The sequence below is a fragment of the Planococcus citri genome, chromosome 2, assembly GCF_950023065.1.
Source record: "Planococcus citri chromosome 2, ihPlaCitr1.1, whole genome shotgun sequence".
Lineage (NCBI taxonomy): Eukaryota > Metazoa > Arthropoda > Insecta > Hemiptera > Pseudococcidae > Planococcus > Planococcus citri.
In genome coordinates, this window is record NC_088678.1 from 59,250,685 (window position 1) to 59,273,395 (window position 22,711).

Consider the following 22,711-nt stretch of genomic DNA (forward strand, 5'->3'; position numbering starts at 1 on the left):
ACTTAATGAAGAAAGTTTTTCTGAGTGATTTTCAACTCAAAACGGCGTTAATTGAATTTTGAAAAACTCCTCCAACATTTTTTTTTGCGATACACCCGAAGGAACATACCTAATAAGAAGTACATATGTACATGAAAGTTTTAAAATTTCCTCATTGTGCAATCACTTCTTTTCAAAAAAAAGTTGAAGTGTACGAAAATTTGAAAAAAAAACTCATTTCCAAAAAAAAGTTTTTAGGATCAGCTTTTCATAATACATAGTATTTTTTTAAATTTGTTTTTAAATACACAAGAAAAATTGGCTTTAAAACCTCATTGCAACTTTTTTTTCAAAAAAATGTAAAACCCCAGTGAATGCTTCTATTAATAGGTAGGTAACTAACACAAGAATCTCAATCATTTTTTGTTTAACATAGAGGTAGGTACTTAGTAATTATCACTCACAAAAATGTTTTTTTTTTGACTAATAGAGAAATTTTTTTTGAAAAGTGTTTTCAATTTTTGAGCTTTATACCCTTGAAAATTTTTATTGAAAAAAAAAATTAAAAATTGGAACCCTTCTCTTCAAAAACAATATTGTAAAAAATAGGGAAGAAACACAGATTTGCTCTTCTTCGTAAATTTTTGAACTGCTGGAACTATAGTAGGTAAGTATCCTAGCTCTTCCAATCCTGGTTCTTTTGATGAGTCATGGAAAGTCTTATTCCACGTCTCCTCTCCCCCTCCTCTGCACTAGTTTTAAAGACTAAAATTTGTCATGTGCGTGGAAGGGAGGAGAGGGGAGAGGAGGTTGATGACAATAGATACCTACTCAAGGTGCATGTCGAAAAATGTATTTTTTTTGTCTAAGTTTTAATTAGTTTTTTTAAGTATTTTTATTAGGTAGGGACTCGATAAATTTTTAATCCATGATTTTTTATTTTTGTGAATCAAAATATTAAAAGGAAAATATTGAATTTGGCACAACTTTTCATTAAAATTAGATAGGGACATTTATTTAACACTCTTAATCACAATGAAATACTCATATTGGAACAACTCGAAATCTTCGTATTTAATTTGCATAGGGCAACCATTTTTGGGAAGAACAATGATCTAAAATCCCATTAGTAACCAAAACTTTTGATGCTCAAAATAGTTTTACAATTTATATGACGAATTTTTGAAAGTCAAATTTTTTTGAGACTTACTTAGGTGTGCTTTTAAAGAGTAATAGGTACCTACCTATCTAATAAGAGAAAATTCATCTTGTACCTATTCATTCAGAAAAAATATGAAAATGAATCCTAAAACTAATATCTACTTAATGCTTATCAACTCCCCATAACTGAATTTCACCATCCATTCTGGAGCCTCCGGTATGATTTTCGATTGCTTCAGAATTTTAAAACTTGTCCAGAAAGAGCGGAAAATAATAGGTGGCCTTTGAAATGTACTCGTAGAGCAAAAAAAAAAGTTCAAAACGCTTACGTTATAGTTGATTAGAAGCCTTGCTAAAGGCATTTTAAAAATTCCTATTCAATGTCTATCTCAAAGAAAAATGTTTTTCATTTTTTCAAGGTTGAATTACCGGAACGAATAGTTTGATTGAGTTGTTCGTGAACAATTTGATTATATATTTCATCATTAATTATTGTAAAAGAATTCATTAAGAATAATGTTTGAAGTTTGACGTTCATAATGGTGAATTTTGATCCTAATCGGTTTAACCACCAAATTTCTTATTTGATTGAATCATTCAAAATTCAAAAAATCATTGGTTCGTTGTAAATACGATGAGTCGTTTTTCTATCAAGGAGGTATGATCAATTCACCGTAAATGTCATCATCGTACATACATATTCATAGTTCAGCGAAACACAATTCATCTAAGAACAAAAATGAAAAAATTGATTCAAATGTATACCCAAAAGAATTGTCAATGATCGATGAAACAGTTTCAATACATAAATCAGTTCACATTCAACAGAAGTGTTCCTGAATCTTGCAAATTGTATTTTTCAGCCCTTTTATTACCTAAAGGCGCATACGATGAAAAACAGGAAAGGCGAAATAGAAGTTGAAATATTATAATTTCCCATCCTTAACACTAGAAATTTTCGTATTATTGAAAATATATAGAAGCGACATCCCGGTCGGGGTAGAGCAGAACGGAATGAGGAGTGAAGATGAAGAGTAACTACAACAAGAAATGTTTCCAACATCTCAATAAATCAAGAAAGGTTGACAGCGTTTTAGAAACGTACGAGAAAATGTCATCGCTGCATTAAGAAAGTTCTAAAGCGCATTTTGCCATTAGAAAAAATCAACGTGTAAACGTTCTCAAGTTTGACAACTAGAAAGCTTCAAGTTGGATAGCAGTTTTTCTCTTTTTCACTTTTTCTCATCTTAATTCTTATCGAAAATCTTATTTAGTCACCTTTGGCTTACCGTTAAGGAGTTGACGAAAACGTTAATTCGACTTGGCAATCGATTAGCTCTAGCTGATCCAAACAGCTGAGACAGATTCTCGGCTATTGCACAAGATGGATTTATATTCTATTTGAACTCGTAACTCGTCGTAAACGCCATATGCGCGGAGATATCTCACGATATTTTGCCATTCTTCATAGACGATAACCTCTGATACGAGTATATGAGCGAATCCATCAGGCCGTAAATTTTTTTTTCTTCTTTGCAAGAACGTGTTTTGAATTCGAAGCAGACAACTTCACACCACCAACGAACGCGTTCATTACTTGTGGAAAGTTACAAGGTATATATCTGCTCTATCATCAAAGTACCTACATATACACTTCAATTAGCACGAATTCACCGAGAAGAATTTGCCTACAACGAAATACCACCGCCATTTTCCCCCCTTTTTCGTCAGTTATTTTTAATTACGTTATTCATCGAAGTCTTCGGAGCATTTCAAGTGTTTGTGTTAATATTACAATGGAAGGCAAATGCACAGATAAAACACGTATTTAACATCAAACGCGAACTCTAAAATGGCTTCTAGCTGAACCACCAGAGCCTGGAGAATACTTACAAGTTAGTTTTGAATACGACGATGCTGCTGGAATGGTGTTAGCCTAACCTATACGTACCTTTACAGTTTACTATTCGAGTAATATAAACTTCTATTCCAATTCATTCATCATATTACATATCAAAGAAGTGAGGTGTACTATGAGGTGGGTATACCTTAACTTTAATTATTTTAACTCGTCCTTCTCGATTTCGCTTAACATTTCGACAATCGTATAGAAAGTTACGTATGCGCTTCTAAATTTATACGGAATTAATTAAACGTTCGTTCACCGCGTCTTCTTCGCGTTACCCACCCACATTAAATGTCTGCATCGTCGTCTGGAGAAAACAGGAAAAACGCTCCGCCAGACGATGTTAATAATATCAAATATCTTTTAATTCGATTACTCGATTTAATCGCATTAAAATATAAACGTTTCAAATATCAACAAACCAGTCGCTTTTTACCTTCAGCGTCAAAAAAGCAAAAGGAAAAACGAGAAGGGCTCGTTGGTTTCCTTTCGCATTCTAGGTACGCTGTAGGAGGAGTGTTCAGCCGTGAAAATTTCGTGCGAAGAATTTTAATAAATTTTTACATTAACATCGGCAAAACGTTGCTGATAATTAATTTTTAACAGCTAATTTACAATAATTCCTTCAAAGCGTTTTCGTCTCGTGTAATTTTCTTTCTTATTAAACCGGCGCGACGTCTCGTGAAAAAAAAACAACTTCCACTAAACTTATTTAATTAACTAAGATAGATCTATGAGTACAATGCCAACCGCACTGAAAAAAACTAACCCTTGTTTACCTCTTACAAAATTTCAAAGTAAAACACGTGCTTGAAAGAAATTCCATTTTAATGACCATCACCGCAAATATTACACTCGAATGAGTTGTCTGATCCGTCTACTACATTGTATGTGACAGGTAAGTAATCTATGTCCTTGAGTAAGTATAAGGTCGACGACGCCGAGCTGGACTTTCGCGTTAGTTGAATAAATTGTGTGAATGGTTTTAACGTTCGTAGGCGTACCTATTACATGATTGGTGTCAAGTGTTTGGCTATAACGCGGTGACTCCTGGCGCAGAAACCGCCCGGCTGTGAATCGAGCGGGAATAGGGCACGAGTTCCAAAAAATTGTCACTTTTGATTCTGTAGTTGTTTGGTTTTGTACCATTTTCTAAATTACTCTTCGCGGATGAGGAGGTTAGAATGGAATGGTCGATTTGGGATCTTTTTAATGGAAAATTTTGGTTACACCTTGGTTATTAAGTAGGTATTTTACGTAGGTAGATATAAAGTATGAATACACTGATGTAACTAGTAAAATTGACAATATGAGTTCATACAGATAATTCAGAACATACCATATTTCAATCCTTCGAGCCAATGCTAACACCTCCTAGCCATGTCATCTTTAAAGTAGATACATTTGTGAAAATTTTTGGCGATTTTTTTTTTTTTTGCTTCTATAGGTACCTAATACCTGAAGATGTTAGTTTGTATTCCTAAAAACTAAACTTCAAGTTTTCAACTGAATAAACATTTTTTGAAAAATCAATGTTATTCTTTTGCACCCCTTTTAAAAGATCGAAAATCAAGACATAGATTTTCAAAAAATTGCTTTTTTAGGAGAAAATAATTCATTTTTGTTGAATCTATATTTATCTTTGAAAAAAAATTGTAAATTGGATTAATTTTTTCCACATGAATACAAGGACATACTAATACTTATTTTAGAAAGTTAAAAAACAAAAAATAGATTTTCAAAATTGCTTTTTGAGAAGAAAACGTATAACTTCTGTTGAGCTTATTTTTGAACAAAAAACAAAACAAAACACATGTAATTTTGATAAATTTTTCTTCTAATAAGCATGAAAGTCAAATTTTGGAAGTTCAAAAATCAAAAAATTGCTTTTTGAGAAGAAGCACATAATTTTTATAGAACAAAAACAAATTACGAACATGAGCGATGAAATGGGTCGATTTTTTTGTTTCATTAGAGTGGGAGTGGGGGTGACAGATGTTTTTTTTTCAAAAGAATTTAGTAATAAAAATTGAAAAAAATTGAACATTTTTATGCACCAAATTCAAGGCTTTTTTGTGGGAGGACGCGGGGAGACACAGTCCCATGAAAGGAAAGTTCAAAAATATCGAAAAATTGTCATAAAAACTAAAAAAAAATAAAAGAATTTGAAAAAAACAAATTCTGGTAACTTTTTTAAACAATTTTGGATTTTTTTTTTTAGTCAAAATTGTACAAAATAGGTACATATGTACAAGGTTGCCACATTGAAATTTTTGAATTATGGAACATTATTACTTGAAGAGCAAAAAAATGTTCAAAATGGCATAATAAATTTGGTAAAAATTTGGATTGTAACGAAAGTCCCATTATACGTTTTTAAACAATAAAAAATAGGTACTTATTTTAATTTTTTTCTCAAAACACCGTGGAAAGGGGGGGGGTATGAAAATTAGGGACTTTCAACTTCAATTTAGCGTCTCCCTCCCCCCTCCAAGTGAAGAAATACAAAAGAAGGTCTGACTAAGTCTATTATTACTTTTTTTAAAATTATTATTATTATTCAGCCTTGGGGCTTTCAGAAGGGATCAACATTGCGGAACCATGTGAGGTTTTATCTTGAAAGAGACGTTACTTGCTTTAGAAAAATTCTGACACATGTCTTAATAGTAAATTAAAAATTGTTTAGAAAAAGAGTTTTACTGCAAAGCTTTCAATTTTTTTCAATTTTGAGTGCTCTATTGCTTTTGACGCTACTTTTTGAGATTTCGAAAGAAAATTAAAAAATAGAGAATTAGTTTTTTAATAAGTGCAACAACATTGGAAAAAGAGGACATGAAAAAGTAGAACTTCAAAATGGGACACCCTCCCCCCGTCTCTCTTTTTTCCAGGTTGTGAATTAAAATGCAAAGGAAAACACTCTGAAATTGAATTAATGATAATTTGATTCCACAGGAACTCGAACCAAAAATAAAGTAACTACCAACAATCCCATTCTGAGCTTGACCTTCCCTGAGGAATAGGACGAGGGGCTAGCACTGTAATTTTATGTAGGTACTCGAAAAATCTAAAAATAGGATGTCGTATTGGTTGTTATTCTACCTGCTGATTCAATAACGCCGAGTTTGAATATTCATTCATTTTTTTCAAACTGACCCCTCTAAGCCTCCTCTCCACTCCCCTACCCTCGCCTTCCAACAAAGTCCGAAAATCGTCTTGAAGTTCTAACATCTTGAATTAGTTACTCACAAAGTTTCAAGCAAAAATCTTTTTTAAATCTTTTTTTTAAAAATTATGTCCACATTTTTTGAAAATCTTTGAAAAACCTTATTTTGCTCTTCTTCATTTTCGAACTACCGAATGAGCGATTATTCTATAATCTGCTCAGATCGCGCCATTTTCCGGATCAAATTGGAAGAGATGGTATCTGAATGGATCGAACTGGATTAAATTTTGCATCGAATTTGATCTAATTCGATGAGGATTTTTTTAAAAATTGATTCATTTGGATTAGTAAATTTATAGGTATAAATTTTTTCCTAGGATAACTTTAGAAAATTGAGTAGAACTTCATCATTTTTCCAATGTTTTTCCTTCCTCCGATGAAAGTTCAAAGTCTTGAATTTCATAAAAATACTTATATATTTTTCAAGTGCTTAAAAAATACCTACCTATGAATACAATTATGTATTTCAAGAAAAAACAAGTTTGAAATTGCAATTTTTTCTTACAATAAATCCACTTTTCAAAACTTTGTAACAAATATTTTTCATCTTTTTTTTTACTATACAGTTTTTGTTCTAGAAAGAGGGTATTGATCTAGCAAGGGAACCCTCCCTTCCCACATGATAATCTCCGATTTGAATGAAACTTGGACAGGTGGAAAGAGGACCTCAAAAAACCCCCATCCCTAAATTTTTAGCTGCTGAAGTTGATTTTTCTATTTTTGGCGAGCGTGTGAAGTTTTGTGTATTTTTTATACTTTTTCTCATGGTATGTGTCAAAAAATTCGATTTCTGATGATAATTCCAGATTTGACCGACGGTAAGTAGTACTTATCGATTAGGTATCAAGCAGAGACCCTTTGGCCAAAATTTCAGCTGCTGAAGTTCATGTGGTGGGGAGAAACGGCCATTTTTTGAATTCATTCATAACATGGGAAAAAACAGTGAAAAATCTTGTTTCCTAAACGGAATTTTTCAATGGCATTTAAAAACCAGCAATTGGACAAAAAATTCGATTTCTGATGATAATTCCAGATCCGGCCGGCGATAGTATTAGTCAATTAGGTATCAAGCATAGACCCTTTGACCAAAATTTCAGCTGCTGAAGTTCATGCGGTGGGGAGAAACGGCCATTTTTCGAATTTACAGAACAACTTTACCTGTGTACACAAAACTTCAAACGCTCGTCAAAAATCGAAAAATCAACTTCAGCAGCTGAAAATTGGGGGATGGAGTTTTTTTGAGGTCCTCTTTCCACCAGTCCAAGTTTCATTCAAATCGGAGATTATCATGTGGGAGGGTTCCCTTGTAGGTACACTTTTCAAATTTTCATCGTGTATTTAAAGGCAATTTCGCAACTTTTTGGTAGGTATACTTTTTCTTTCAAGAAAAATAATTGAAAATTTATTCACCTGTATTTGAACTTGGACGCTACTGGATTCCGAATTTTGAAGAAACCCAATCTGTATTGATTGTGTTTTAGATACTTATATTCAGACTAATCACATGTGAAATTTTCTGAATTCTCAGCTGTGATAGACGTCTATAGTAATTTAATGCATGCAATAGGTTTTTGATATTCAGATTTCAGATTAAGTATTTATGACACTGTCCATAATTCGTTCGTTTTTTCAACTCAATATCTAAAACTTTTATCTTTTGCAACGAAAATTGAAAAATTCTTAAAACGTATCGGCTCATCGGAACACATCGTCATTTCACAATTTATCACATCAAAATATCCCAAAACTTCACGTATCCATATCGAAGAGGCGTTCCTAAATCGTTAAAATTTTAATGCAGCCGAAATTTTCCAAATTTCTACAACCAATTTTTTTCTTCTAAAAGTTGTTACTAATAACTCGGTTCAATTTACACAACTCGTCGGGATGAATTCCAAGAAAGTCTCTTAACTTTTGGCCACTTTCGTGATATTTATGAATACGCCACCCTCTCTCAGTCTCAAACCCATTATTCCAATTTTACTTTACTCTATACTTACGTCAACTGCATACACCACGAGCTCGCAACTCCAACCTTGACCTCTCCATGGGGAGGAAAAAAGAAAGAAAAAAAGAATTCGAACAGAGGGACGTATTAGACTGGCGAAAAATGCTGCCGCAATCTTATTAAAAAACTTTCTCACTTTAATACGGCGACGACGACATGCTTACACAAAATACGATCAAAATACTCGCTACGATGAGAGAATTCAAATTTACAATGTTCAATGAGAGCGTATTCGCGATATGCCATCAGCATTCCAATTAGAATCACTGTAGTGGTACGCGATTTACCATTTCGACATAGCTGATTTTTCAACCTATTGCGCGAAAGACGATTTGTGACTCGACGTACTACTGAAATTGCCTCCTCGGTGAACGAAAAATATAGAAAAAGAAATTCGTCAAAATGAAATATATATCCTGTTTTTCGCTATTCGACTCGTAACAACCAATCAAAAGCCTAATATTTCGCGGAACGTGGAAACGCGAAAGAACGTAAGTAAAGTAACGTTTTAAAAAAAAATAAATCGTTATAGATAACTCGTCGCGAATCTTATTGGTTGTCGGAGGATATCAAAATTGTACGAGTATAAATTTACTTTCGTTACACGTACTATCTGGCGTCATTTTATAATTCGCATGCTGTGCGTTAAAAAAAAAGTAATCAGAGGTGAGAAGAGGTAAGCGAGGGAAGATTTGGTCATTATAAAAGTACTTATATATTATAGTATTTTTCGGAGTAGTTTTCAATTGGGTCGGACGTTAATTCAAAAAATGCAGCTAATGTCTTTCTTGGACGTGACCCACCGTTTTGGCCTTTGTACGGTCGTCGAGTTATGTACTACGTGGGTATCTCTTCTACTTGTATATACCCTTTTATAGAAATAAATGAAAACGCCTCGCTCGAGTCATCTAAAATTGTAACCATGTTTTAAAAACTAAAAACTCATATCACTTTGTTCCAGAGCTAAAGAGCCGAATCTAAGAGAGAGAGGACATTTATTCGTATTTCCAACACGTACTTTTTTTTCAACTCTTTTTTTCCGGTACCGAACTCGCGAAAGGAAAAATTAAACGCGAACGTTTTCCGTGCGTATTCTTCTCCTCATCGTATATTGCGAAAAAATATCCGCCGAGCTCGATACAGCCTCGTATAACGTTTTTCACAATCATATCGATGCTTTGGTAAATTGATACTTGAGAAAACATGCATAAGGGTTACAAGACTTAAAGTGCTATATTAGTCAATGTTTTCTTCGTATTTTATACGCTGTCGGATTTTCCTTATTTTGTTGAAACCTTCGCAACGACGACCGTAAAGATTACCAAAAACAAGAGGGGTATGGTACGCGGTGTACGCGGTTTTGTTTGTTTATACTTTCATAGAAGAAGAAAAGTCTAAACTCTCTATGTATAGTATACTTCTTTGAGAGTCAAATGAATCGACGAATTTCTCCCATTTTTGCTCGGCAGCTTTACGTTTTGAAAAGGATGTAGTGCAGTAATACACTGTGTCGCGAGAGCCTAGTTAAGTAGCCTGTGGTATACGTTAGGTCATTAATCATAGGACGTATCAACAAATTACATCCTGCTGAGACGTATTTCGCGTTGTTGAAGTTTACTTTTTTTTCCCCTCCTCGTCCTCAAATATGATTAAAATTTACACAATACCGAGGCTTTTTGTTTGAACAAAGAAAATGCCCAGCGAGATAATTCCGTTGAAGGAACATTGCTCTAATGACCCGAACATTTTCCGCTCAATTTAAACTTCATAACAGCGTTAGTGTTTACGCAAAATTTACCCTCATTTTGTTAATGGGCTCGCGACCATAAAGGTATTAAAATAATATCGCTAATGAAACGATATCATTCAACGTATAAATTACGATTTACCGGATACACTTACTGAGATGAATTTATTACTCGACGTTTTCTTCCACTTGTCTCCTTTCTATAGGGCCCTTTTTCACCTACACTTTGTCAAGGTTACCTACGTACACTAACGCTGCGCTATCAACGACTATTTCAATTTACCAATCCTTTAAATACCTTTTTACCTTAAGCCGGAGGTTTTTTTTTTATCTCTGCGTGCTGCTTTTTATCCCGCGCTAAAATGCCTTAATAAATCACTCGAATACTAAAGCTGTCTAATTTTACACGACACAATCGACGATTCGATTATAGGTATCTGCGTTTTGTGTGTGAGCTGGGGCTGCTGCAGCGACAGCATAGACAGCCCGAGCGACGAGCGACACCCTTGCCAAGCCATCGAATCGCGTAAATACCAAATGCGTTTATAATTTACGCGAACTTATCACGCGCCCTGAAAGCGAACTTGACTCCGGTAAAATGTGATTTAAATTGAATCCTAAAAGCCGAACCATCTCGTGCTGATAATTCTCGCATTCGGCATTCCGAATAGAATAATGTAACCTGCGAGCCTGCCACGCAGCACCGAACTCTCGAGCACAAATCGTGTATACGTGATTGCATAACTTAAGATGTTATTAAGGGCTTCTCTCTTTTTGGGTTTGCCGTTTATCTCGACTAGGTATATACGATACGATTACGATTACGACGATACAGCAGCGTATGGTGGCACAGATTCGTCGCTATATTTCAAACACACCCGCCAATATAACTATCGTTTCGAGTTCGGACTATACATATTATGGTGTACCAGGTGAAGATGGGTTAAGGGTGATTTTTCATTCGATATGGATTTCAAATTTTACCAGCTACTTTTCCTCTCATCTGTATAGCTACTTTTTTTTCGGGTACGTTTCGATATGATCAATGAGGCGGAAATGGTTTTCCAACCGATGCGAAGCGTGTATAAAGGACATTTATCAAATGATTTTTATACTATTTTCTCAACCAGGTTTCAAAAAAGGGTTTCATTTTATCCCGCACCGAGTAAAGATTTATTTCTGAGGTTTTCTTTCGCGAGTCCGATGAGTCGTTCGTGAACGAGTAATATTTTTCCAGCGGGATGGTTCATGGTGAAGGGTGGAAATTTTTGAAAGGTTCAAGTGTACCCGTCGTTTAAAATCTGTTTTCAAGGTTTCCTTCGTAATAGGTACCTAGACGTTGTTATGGGAAGGATAATTCAAGGACAGTATAAATTGCTCGTGTAAGTGATCAGAGTTGTAGATGATAAATAGTTTCTGTCGTGTTGTTGTTATTTTTAAAAGAAACCTGCTAAGAAAGAGATGGAAAAGGAATACGGAGATGGTATCAGTTAATGAGAACAGAAGTTTTTGATTTAAATTTTAATAACATACTTCGATAACTTGAATACTTAATAATAAATTGACTTAATGCCCTGAAATTTTCAGGAATAAAAGATGGTAGGTACCTACATCTACATAAGTAAAGTACCTAGGATGGTCCTTATTTTCAAATTTGGGATTTACCGCCCCCAACCTCCAAAGTGGTGAGCTCTGGTGTGAAAATAATTCCTTATTTTTTGTTTTTTCCATTTTCAGAAAATTCGGAAAATTCGGGCTTCGATGGGCCCCTCAATTTTCAAACATTAAAAAAAACACAAATCCACTGTAAAATTTCAAAATTTCAAAATCTATAATCACTATAAAAAGTCCCTTTTGAGTAAAATAAACTCTCATGACGATTTTAGACCCCTCCCTTAAAAACCATGCTGGCCCCCTATTAGAATAGCTGAAATTTATATTGTATGTGGGAAATCTTGAAATTAATTGTTTATGAGTCACCATATTACGAGAACATTACTGATATGTTGATGCAAATTGTTCACTCGCATATACTTGCAATGAATTATAACAACGCACGAGCCCCCTCTCCCACACCCACAATGACGCACATTAAATCTGGCTTATTTCAAATTCAGTAGCTTCTGGAAACGTATTTTGGAAGTGACTCGGAGTCGTAGCAAATGCTTCCTTATTGGAGGAGGAGGGGGACAGAGAGCCTGATATTCTCAACTAAGTATCACGAACTTCTCATCTGGCGTCCAGTTGACTAAACAAGTTCTCAAGTTGTTTTTTTTCGAGGGAGTAGGGGAGGGGGTAAGAGGAGGGAGGAATTACTGGTTTTGTGGAATAATACGGCGAATTTTCAAAGTGAAATAAACGATAAAAATGTCATTTCTTAAGTTTAAAAATTCTCACTTTTTCCATTTTTAAAAACTTTTTTTTTCGAATTTTCGGAAGCTGAAATTTCAAAAAGAATAAACAGGCTCGATCGATGCGAGGGCTAAAACTTGAAAATTTGTATTTTGAGGAGGAAAAAAACCATGTTCAAGACAATGTTTTTTAAACGAGAAGCTTTTTTGGGAGGGCATTGGAATTTTAGAATTTGAATAACTTTTTCCAGAAATTTTTGGGGCAAAAAAGCTTCCAAAAATTTGTGTTTCGAGGGAAAAAATTGTTCTTTACCACAGGAGTTTACATATTATCGGTTTTTTGCCAATCGTATTTCACTTTTTTTCTATCTAAAAAAATCTTAGGGTCTCATTATAGTGCTACTTTTTTCTAGGTCCAAATTTAAATTTTTTGGTTGAAAAAAAATTGCATTCAAATTTTACTAAAACAAATTTTAACACAAGGGAGGTTGTACGTTAGAGTTTTGAGGATGTTTTATTGCAATCAGCATTCAAAAAGGCTCATAAGGTCCGGTGAAATTCTAGTTCTACAAAAAGGGTCTCAAATTAGAGCACTTTACCCTATTTTGATTCAATTAGATACATGGGCATTTTCTAAATAAATCCGGATTAATTTGGAGCCATTTTGGATCGAAAACTTTTTTCCTAGCAAATTATTAAGTACATATCAACCGGCTAATCCTCATTTCCTTGTACACATCTTGTATAAACGTAATTTTATTCTCTCACACAGTGATTCCGATTCGTTCTGTATGGGGAAAGGAAGAAAAAATTTCCATAATTATTTAAAAAATTAAGGAAGTTGAATTTTTAAATGGGAAATTGAAACTCACATTTGAAAACTTCTCTTCTTTCCTGTATATAGAAACATTTTCCTAGGAGTTGTCTTTGATTTTTCGTACTCCTGTTCATCTATTTAAGCTGAGGGTTGATTTGTGAGCCTGAAATTTTTTTATTTTTGTGTAGATGTGTGTTCTTTTCTTTAAAAAAACGTTCGCAAAAAAAAATATTTTTAAAGAAAAATTTCTAAATTTAACTCAAAATTGCGAAAATATAATTTTTGTAAAAATTTCATGGGTACTACTGGATAAGAGATACATTTTGAACCCCCTCCGCCTCCATTCCCCAGCACTTTTTATTGACATTTTGTATTTTGGTGTAATTTGATCGGTTTGTTTTGAATGACTCACATGTTGTCAACTTTCTAAATTCCAACAAAAAAAAGGGTGGGAGGGGGATTCAAAATTTATCGCTCATTTAGTAGTTTGAAAATGAAAAAGGTCAAAAGAAGGGTTTTCAAAAATTGCCAAAAAAAGTGAAAATTATTTTTTAAAAAAAAAGATTTTCACAATATTTTTTTTTGACTTTTTATAAATAGGTACCTATGTGGTTAACTAATTTAAGATGTTAGAACTTCACATTTTTTCTGGGAGAGGGGGAATGAACATTGATTTTTTTACCACAACTTTTCACAGTGTTTCTTCAAAATTTGAAAAAATTATAAATTAATCCACTGTAACGATTTTTTGAAATTTCTTTCAAATTTAGTTTTCCGTCATGAAAACGTCTCAGAATAATTTACCTACCCAAAATCGTTTCCTGGTTTTTGTTTTAAAATGAAAGTGCCCTAAAAAGAGATCAAATCTACTAATTTTATTGAAACTTGGTGATAGATAGGTACATATTTTTTTTTTAGATTTTCTTACCATTAAATTTAACTGAAAGAAGAAAAATCTCGAGAGTGTCTAAAATTTAGAATTATGAAAATATGCGAAACTCAGTCAAAAAGTCAAAATAGGTAAATCAGAGCCATAATAGGTAGGTACTTTAGCTTTTTTATATTATCTTTCCGTAATTTCATTAAAATCCTTAGATACTACAAGTATAAGTATTACCAGTACTCCCTGTTCCAAAATCTCAATTTTCATCAAAAAATTCTCATATTTTATTTCTCTAACATTTGACAACCTTCAGTAAGCCTCGCAGCATCCACAACTTATTACGCGCCCACCAAACGTGCCAGAAAAAAACTCGGTTTGCCAAAAAAGAGCAACAGACATTGGTCGAAAAGGGTCATCAACTGAATGGTCTGGAACAGCAGGGGGATCATTAAGGATAAAATGACGCTAACATTTGGGGTAAAATACCAACAATAATGTAGCTTATTTCTCTAGCAGTGACCAAATTGCACACCGCCGCATCGTATTGATACAGAATTACAGATACCCAATACCCATCGAATTGGTTGTTTCTTTTGAACCCATTTCGAAGTTGATACTTTGTGGAAAAAAGCAAATAGATATCGGTGAAACTAAGTCAATTCGTCATGTTGTTGCCACACATTTCGATACTTTTGGAAGAGAGAGAGAACTTGGTAATAGTTTTTTTCCATTTCTACCGAGTTCGAATAACTGTTTCGAAACTGAGATTCGTCGTATTTTACTATAGGTAAAGCGCGAGGGTATAGTTGGCGTCGTCGTTGTTAAAATATACTCAGACGTTGCAGTTCCAATTGTCTCCGATAAAAGTAAAAATCAGCTTAAACTTTTTCGCAAAATGGTACTCGGTTTAAATTTACCAGTTCCGTCGAGGGAAAAATTCCCTAGGTGTTTAGGAAATGCAAAAGGAACATAGAGAACAAGCGTACAGTATTTCAATAAAATCGTTTTCTTTAATTTCAAACTTTCTTATTTGAAATCTGAGCAGATGCAAGATAGAAGAGCGAAGAAAACGATGGATGATTAGTAGTGTAAAGATTGTACGTGCATAGTCGTAATTCACGCGCGTTACGTGACGATGACGACGTTAATTAAAACGACGACGATGGCATCTTGAAGGCGTGATTTTCGCGAATTAGCGCCGCCAAGACGACGCGACAACGACGTGTTCGTTGAAGCGAGGTTCACAGAAGACGTATGCAATGGAAAAAAATTTATAAAGAGGTTCTGTAGTGTACAAAGAAGGTCTTTTTTTTGTGTAAATTTGACGCCGGTAAAAAGGCGAAAAGAGAAAGATTTTCTGGTCCGAAGATTTCATTTATACTAACAACGCCATTGCCATTGCCACCTTGAAAGAACTTTATAATGTAATTTTTTTTCCATCGTGTAGTCCCAACAACGTCCTATTAAAATAACGTAATTTTTAAGACGGCTGCATCGACAATAAAAATAACGAAATACGAACGTAGCTTAGGTATACACTTGAATAACATTGAAGAAGAAGAAAAAAAGCACTTCCGCCGTGTTACATTTTAAGGTGTAAAATTTACCATATTTTCAAAAAGCAATTCTATAACCGTAGGGAAGTTTATTTGAATTTCGTAATTCGAGTTCTTTGACGTTTTATACGGCGGATAATAAAGTTGATGAGGTGCTCGGGTCTCCAAAGTTGATATTATGGTTTTGTCGGCGATTCGTTTAGTTTACATGGTGCTTTGAACACGCAAACGGGTATTTTTTTGAATCAAATACGTGCGGCGATTTTCACCGCGGTCCTTTGATTAATTACGCCTTGCGTTCGTTCCAAAAAGGTCGCGCTTATCAGAGTTCTCTATACGCAAAGGTAACCAAATTCCAACTCGGCGTCCGCGAGAAAAGAACTAAATGGTCGTGAATTTTTACCAACAGTCTGAAAAAAAATACTTTTTTGTGATAAATTAACTCGGAGTTGGCATCGTCTAAAGGAAAATAACTAAGGATTTTTTTTTCCAAGCAGTGTATTTTTATTTCAAACTTTTCCTGGAGCCCGTACAAGCGTTCCTTTTTTTTTAGGTGGATTTCTCCAACGTTAATAATGGCTATTATGATTCGATAAAGTAGGGGTGAAAATGAAAAGTAAATAAAGAATAGCTTATTGTCTAATCGAAAACAATGAATGAATGAAAAATTAATAAAATTCATGTAGGGAGGTACCTACACAAGTAATTTCAAAACCGATAAGAAGTGCTTGAATTACTATCATTCAAATCAGTATCAATAAATGGACGTTCTTCTAAGGATAGGTAAGGATATAATTTAAAAATGACCTCAGCTATAGTTGAAAATGATTAGGTACCTACTTTTACAGATATAGTGGCCCTGGAAATGATTTTATTGATTCAGATTAGGCCATTTTTTTAACATACATATGTAATATGTACATATAAACGCATTGCCCATCTAATGACCTAGTTTTGCTCACCAAGTAGGTAAATTCGATTTTCCCAAGAAAATTTTTGATTTTCATTCAAAATCACGAATCTAAGTACCGTATCCTCAAAATTCTTATTTTTTCAGGATCGGGCTAACTTGTCATTTTCTATTTCCTAAATTATTTATACTTAAATATTGTGAAACTGACGCATCAAGTGCCAAAATTTTAAAAAATGCATGTAAAAAAAACTTCAAATTGATAAAACATAGCAACATTTTTTTCAAATGCGCAAAAACGTCTAAAATATAGAGAAAATTTGTTTAAAATTTAAAATTACTAAAAATTGATAACATTTTAGTAAAATTAGACAAGCAAACTAGCCATTAAAATTTTGTTGAAAAGACATTTTACAAAATTTGAAAATCGCTAAAGAAATGATAAAATAGTTTGGACTTTGAAGTTTAAGCAAAGTCATCCAAAAGTTGTATAGATTATTTTAAATTTCCAATAAATGATCAAATACATATTAGATACATATCTACTTACCTAAAAAAGAATGAAGTTTTACGAAAGTAACATAAAGTATTATAAAGAGCTGTAAATTTTGCATAAAAATTACTAAAAAGTATTATAATTTGATCAATAGCCAAAAAAATTGTATAAAGTTTGCAAAAAATTACACAAAATTTGATCAAAACTTATTAAAATGACAGAAAAGCTTGATAAACCCTGAAAAATTGATAAAATATCTCGGAATTGCAACCAAAATTCCCAAAAATTGCAAACATTTAATTGAAATTTTCAATGATCAAATAGATAGTATTAAAATAAGAAAAAAATTAAATTTTGGTTCAAAATTGCTGAAAAGCATGTTGATGAAATTTTAAGAAAATTGGACAAAGTTTATTGAATGTTTCATAAAAAAATTAAAGTACGAATCATCGAATGACTTGTTATAAGTTGAATAAAACAAATTCGTAAAATATTTCAAAATTTGCATTGATTATGAATTGATAATTTCCAAAAAACGATGAAATAACGTATCAATGAAATGTTGCCACATTTGCATAAAGCATGGTACCTTTTTTAAAAAAGTGCGTATTTTACATAAAAATTACCAAGTTGGTAAGAAGAAGTGAATTTTGTTTTAATCCAAACATAATTTTCAAAAAAATTGGTCAAAGTTTGCAAATAAAAGCATGAAAATTGCAGAAAATTAGGAATCAAAAATTGATAAAAATTTGAAAAAATCAAACGACGTTTACAGAAAGCTCCCAAAAACTGCAAAATTCATATTATACAATGTTCAAGAAATGGTCAAATAATTATGAAATTTTCCTAAAGTTACATAAAATATCATAAACTGTAAATTTTGGGCACAAATTACTGAAAAATTTCAAAAAAAATTGATAAAATGAAAGTTGCATAAAATATCATTAAAACTTGTTAAAATGACATAAAAACAATTGAAAATCACTAAAAAAAAATGACGAAAAAAATGGTGAAATAACTCGAAATTGAAACAAAATATTACAAAATGCCCAAGATTTCAAAAAAATAATAGAATTAAATAATTGTAAATTTCGTATAAAAGTTACTAAGACGTATGTATCAAAAATTGATGAAATTTTAAGAAAATTGAACAAAGTTTACAAAAAAAATGCATAAAATACCTATGATTAAAGTTTGTTAAACTAACGTAGAAAAAATTAATAAACAATTTAAAAAGTCTTGAGACATCTCAGAATGATCCAGTTTGAACTAATATTTCAGATTTTTCTGTTTTTCGCGAGGGCAAATGTTTTCGAAAATTTGTGATTTGAAAAGTAGAACAACGTCAATGAAAGAATTTGGTTTTTCTGATCTCAACATTTCTCAAAATTCAATCATAGGTCCGAGCGAAGTGAGGACAAAAGCATTGGAAAATTTATAGGTAGTTCGAAAAGATAGAAAAACATTAATTTATTCGATTTTTCTGATCTTAACTTATTCTAAATTTCATCAATGGTTTCTTGAAATTCTAATTGTAAAAGTCTTGAGACATCTCAGAATGATCCAGTTTGAACTAATATTTCAGATTGTTCTGTTTTTCGCGAGGGCAAAAGTTTTCGAAAATTTATTTTGATGTAAAAAGTCAGTTTTTCCACCACTGACATTTTTAAAAGTTTAAACAAAAATACTTTCCAAGCACAGTTATCAGAATACTTACCTATGCATTTCGTACGATTCTGAGGAAATTTTATTGACTTTGTTGAAGGAATATTTCTTGAATTTTTGTATTTTTAAAATTTTTTGATCATCAGGAGAATTATTCAAATTTTATGATTGTAAAATCTAAAAATTCGCAGGAGCCTTCCAAACTACAACGAATTGATTTAAAAGGTCGAATTTAGATAGTAAAATAAATCTTTTGATTTTTCTTGTCTAAAATGGACCACATTTGAATTCTTTAAAAAATAGCTCTAGTCTAAAAATATAAAACGTAGCCTCTAAAATTCAATCCAGCTGACCAAGTATTTCAAGATGATGCTCTTTTGATTTTTCTTCGTCCATTCAGCCCAAGGTAGGTAGGTACTAGGTAGGTAGCGTACTTGGAATTTTTTCAAATCGTCAACGTTCCCAAAAGAAAATTCGACCATAATATCGTCACCTACTGCAACACTTGATGACGGTATAGGTAGACCTTTTATTTTATATTGTTCTTTCTATACCTACCCTGAATTACCCTCTTTTTTTTCACGAATTCGTACAATGTTTTCTTATCGCTTGTGATCAACTATACGTGGATTTAAAACACAGAAAAGGAGAGAATACGAATCTATGCAATTTTTCGTCGCCAGAGCTTTTGTTACATTAAATTTAAAGCACGTTTTCAAGTAATAATTAAAACGAAATTATAAATATTTTCAAAGAATACACCGTACAGTAGAGTATGAACCAGCTCCGGCGTATAGCTTTGAAGAAATAAAAAATAAAAAATCTCCTAATAAGGGCTGAGTTTAAATACGCTTGCGTTTTTTTCCTCATTACGCTCAAAAATTACCCGCATAGAAAATTGGAAATTTTTCAAAGGCCAAAGTGCTATTTCTACCGGCGAGATTTCCTTTTAGTTAAGATTTTCCGCTACGCTAAACAATAACGAGCGAACGGCTATTTTCATGTAGATTTGTCGCTCGCACTTTGCGGTCAGTAAATTATGAGCCTTTTTTCCCTACTACCTCGTATGTATGTATTTTGTGTGTCTGTAAAATCTAACTTTGCTTGGATGTTATTTATAACGAGTGTATTATGTTTTTTCTTTCACAGGTCCGCCAAGGAGCAACAAAAAAAGTAATACACGATGGACGATTGACTCGAAATTAGAGTAAAAATTATGGAATGGATGAATCTAAAAAAATTCAAGATAGAATAAAAGATATTAACGCGGTTGAAAACGATAACAATGAAAGGGTGATATTCATATGTCCTGGATGTGATATGACAAAAAACAATGCCGAGAAAAAGACGAGCTGTTGTAATTGCCGAGTTTTTTGCAGGTAACTATTATCCCATATTGTTGTCGTTGTTCGTCGAGTAGGTAGAATTTTTATTAAAATATTTTTCCATTTGTTTGACGTTTGGATAAATGTTTCATTTTTAGATTTTCATTTTTCCATTTTTTTTTTTTTTTTTTTAATATATTACTCGGACGAGATGCTGTTTAAAGTAAAGATTAAGCGGTTGTTTTTTATATATGAACGAACGCAGTGGTTCTTAAACTAGAATTTTTGCGAATACGAGTAATTCAATGAAACTGAAAAAAATTAAGGTCGAGTAATTTTATTTAAATTTTTGTTGCGATGGTATCTCGAGGTTAATCGCCGTGTAGAAGGACACGTCTTTTGAAGAAAAAAAATTAAACGACGTGTACAAAATGAAATTCATGTCAAAGACATAAAAAAAATTTAATCACAAGGGAAGAGTGAATCGTTCTCGAAAAATAACGTCAATTTTTTCAGGAGACGATGAAATTTATTAAAATAAATTTCAAAATTCTTGAAAAGTAATTAAAATGCCTACGAGAAAGATGAATTGAATTATGAATTTGTTTGCTGATAGAAAAGGTTATGAAAATTTATAAAATATTACGAACTCGGGAAGTTGAATTCTCCAATGTAACTTTCCTCTAAATTGAAGCCGGTCATCATAAGTGGTCACCAAAAATCCACGAATTTAAACAGAAATTCTCAAATTGGCAGTTCTCAAATCAATGGAATGCCTACATAAGAATCTTGCGAGCTACAAATTTAGGTACCGAAATTTCATTCTTTTCTTGTTTTATTTTTTTATTTTTTGAAAATTGCAATGGTTGGAATTTTTCAGACCTTAAACTAGAATTTTGAAGTTTTTTTGTAAAATTAAAAATCTGACAAATACATTATGTACCTATGTATTATTGAATAGGCACCTTACTAATTAATCATGATTCACATAGTCTGAAGAATCTTTCCGACGATGAGAAATTTGGAGAACTTGAGAGAAATTTAAATTTTCCATTTAGTAGGTAATAATTTCAAACATAATTTCTCATTGAATAAAACAAAAATCGGAAATAAAAAAAATACAAACACAACCTTACGGAGAGAACCAAAATATAAATTGAGTAAACGAGCATTGAGGGAATTTTCAAGTCAGGATCCCCAAAATTTGACCTTCGCCGTTGGAAAGAGTCAAGGCCGATCCAAATGTATCCTTTTGCACCTTCCCTCTTACAAACTCTGAAACCAATTTATTACACCTTTTATGCAGTTTGGTTTTCTGTATTATCAGGCAAATTGCTCGAGACTCTTCAATTTTGTTATTTTTTTGGGGGGGGGGGTGTTTATAGTTACAAGATTTATTTATTTTATTTAATGAGCCATATATACAGCAACTTATCGGCTAGAGGCTCGTATTTACGAGTGAAAAGCTTAAAATTAGGTTATACAGAAAATAAAGATAAGTATGTACATACAATTTTAAATTTTTTTATCTAATTTTGTTGAGATTAGAATAACTTTGTCTGTGTGAGAAGGGTTGTCAGAGAGGAGGACCTGTAGTTGGTTAGAACTTACATTAGGTGTCTGGAGCGTTCATTCTGGTAGGAAGGACAGTCTATTAGTAAATGAGCAATGTTTAGGGGGATGTTGTTGCATTCTGGGCATAATGGAGGAGGCTGTTCAAGGAATATGAATTGGTGAGTGAGAAGGGAGTGGCCAGTCCTGAGTCGAGTGAGAAGAACCTCAGATTTACGTTGATGTTGCTCAGAAGTTTTCCATAAAGATGTGGTGTTTTTGATGCTTTTGAGTTTATTTGAACTTGGAACCTGAGACCATGAAGATTGAAATACTTCATGCATTAGTGTTTTGGAATGGAGTTTCAAATCAGATAGAGGGATTGGTATGCCTGTTTAGCTATTTTGTCTGCTAGCTCATTTCTTTGAATCTGGGAGTGTGAAGGTATCCTACATAGTATGGGTGTGTTATTTTGGAAGAGTTGAAGGAGTTCAATGATCTCAAGTGATATAGGATGTGAATATTTTGACCTATAGTTTTTTATTGATGAAAGAGCAGATAAAGAGTCAGTAAAAATTATGACATTATTTGAGGCCACTAGAATCAAATCTCTACTTCTCCATTTTCGAACTTTTTGAGAAAAACGCAAAAAACCTCCCTAGCATTTATCGTAACATAAAATACCGAGGTAATATGTCTAATATTTTTGTACCAACATGACGATAGTGACCCACATGTTTGTTTTACCCTACGCGTTGCCGTAAGAGTTCCTGGGCAGTTTGAAGTTAGGAGAAGTTAAGTTTTGTCTCCAACCGTACACTTTTTACATCGTTTTAGGGCACTTAATCAAAAATTGTTCTAGTAATATGGTGCTAAAAGTTGAAGAAAGCTTGGAAAGTTTGAGAAATTAAAATAATATTGCATTTTTGACCATTCATTTGGAAATTGAAATAATTTTCCTTTTTTTTTTCAAAGTAAAAAAAATTAATTTTTGTTAATAAAAATGAAAGGTGTTTTTGGGGGAAGGGTCCTCACTTGATGAATTTATTCAATTTCAAGCCTAATTTCAAGGCATAACACTAGTCCTTCATTCAATTTCCACCAGGTTCGTTTCTAAACTTGACTTCTCCATT

At 32.9% G+C, this 22,711-nt stretch overlaps 1 protein-coding gene across 1 annotated transcript in view; it reads left to right on the forward strand.

Annotated features, from left to right (window-relative positions):
- LOC135836791 (TWiK family of potassium channels protein 7-like) overlaps positions 1-22,711 on the forward strand; it is a 96,009-nt gene that overhangs the window by 23,713 nt on the left and 49,585 nt on the right. The window contains exon 2 of the mRNA XM_065351832.1: positions 19,852-20,081. Within this exon, the coding sequence (XP_065207904.1) occupies positions 19,924-20,081 (158 nt within the window). The 5' untranslated portion in view covers positions 19,852-19,923. The remainder of the gene's footprint in view (positions 1-19,851; positions 20,082-22,711) is intronic.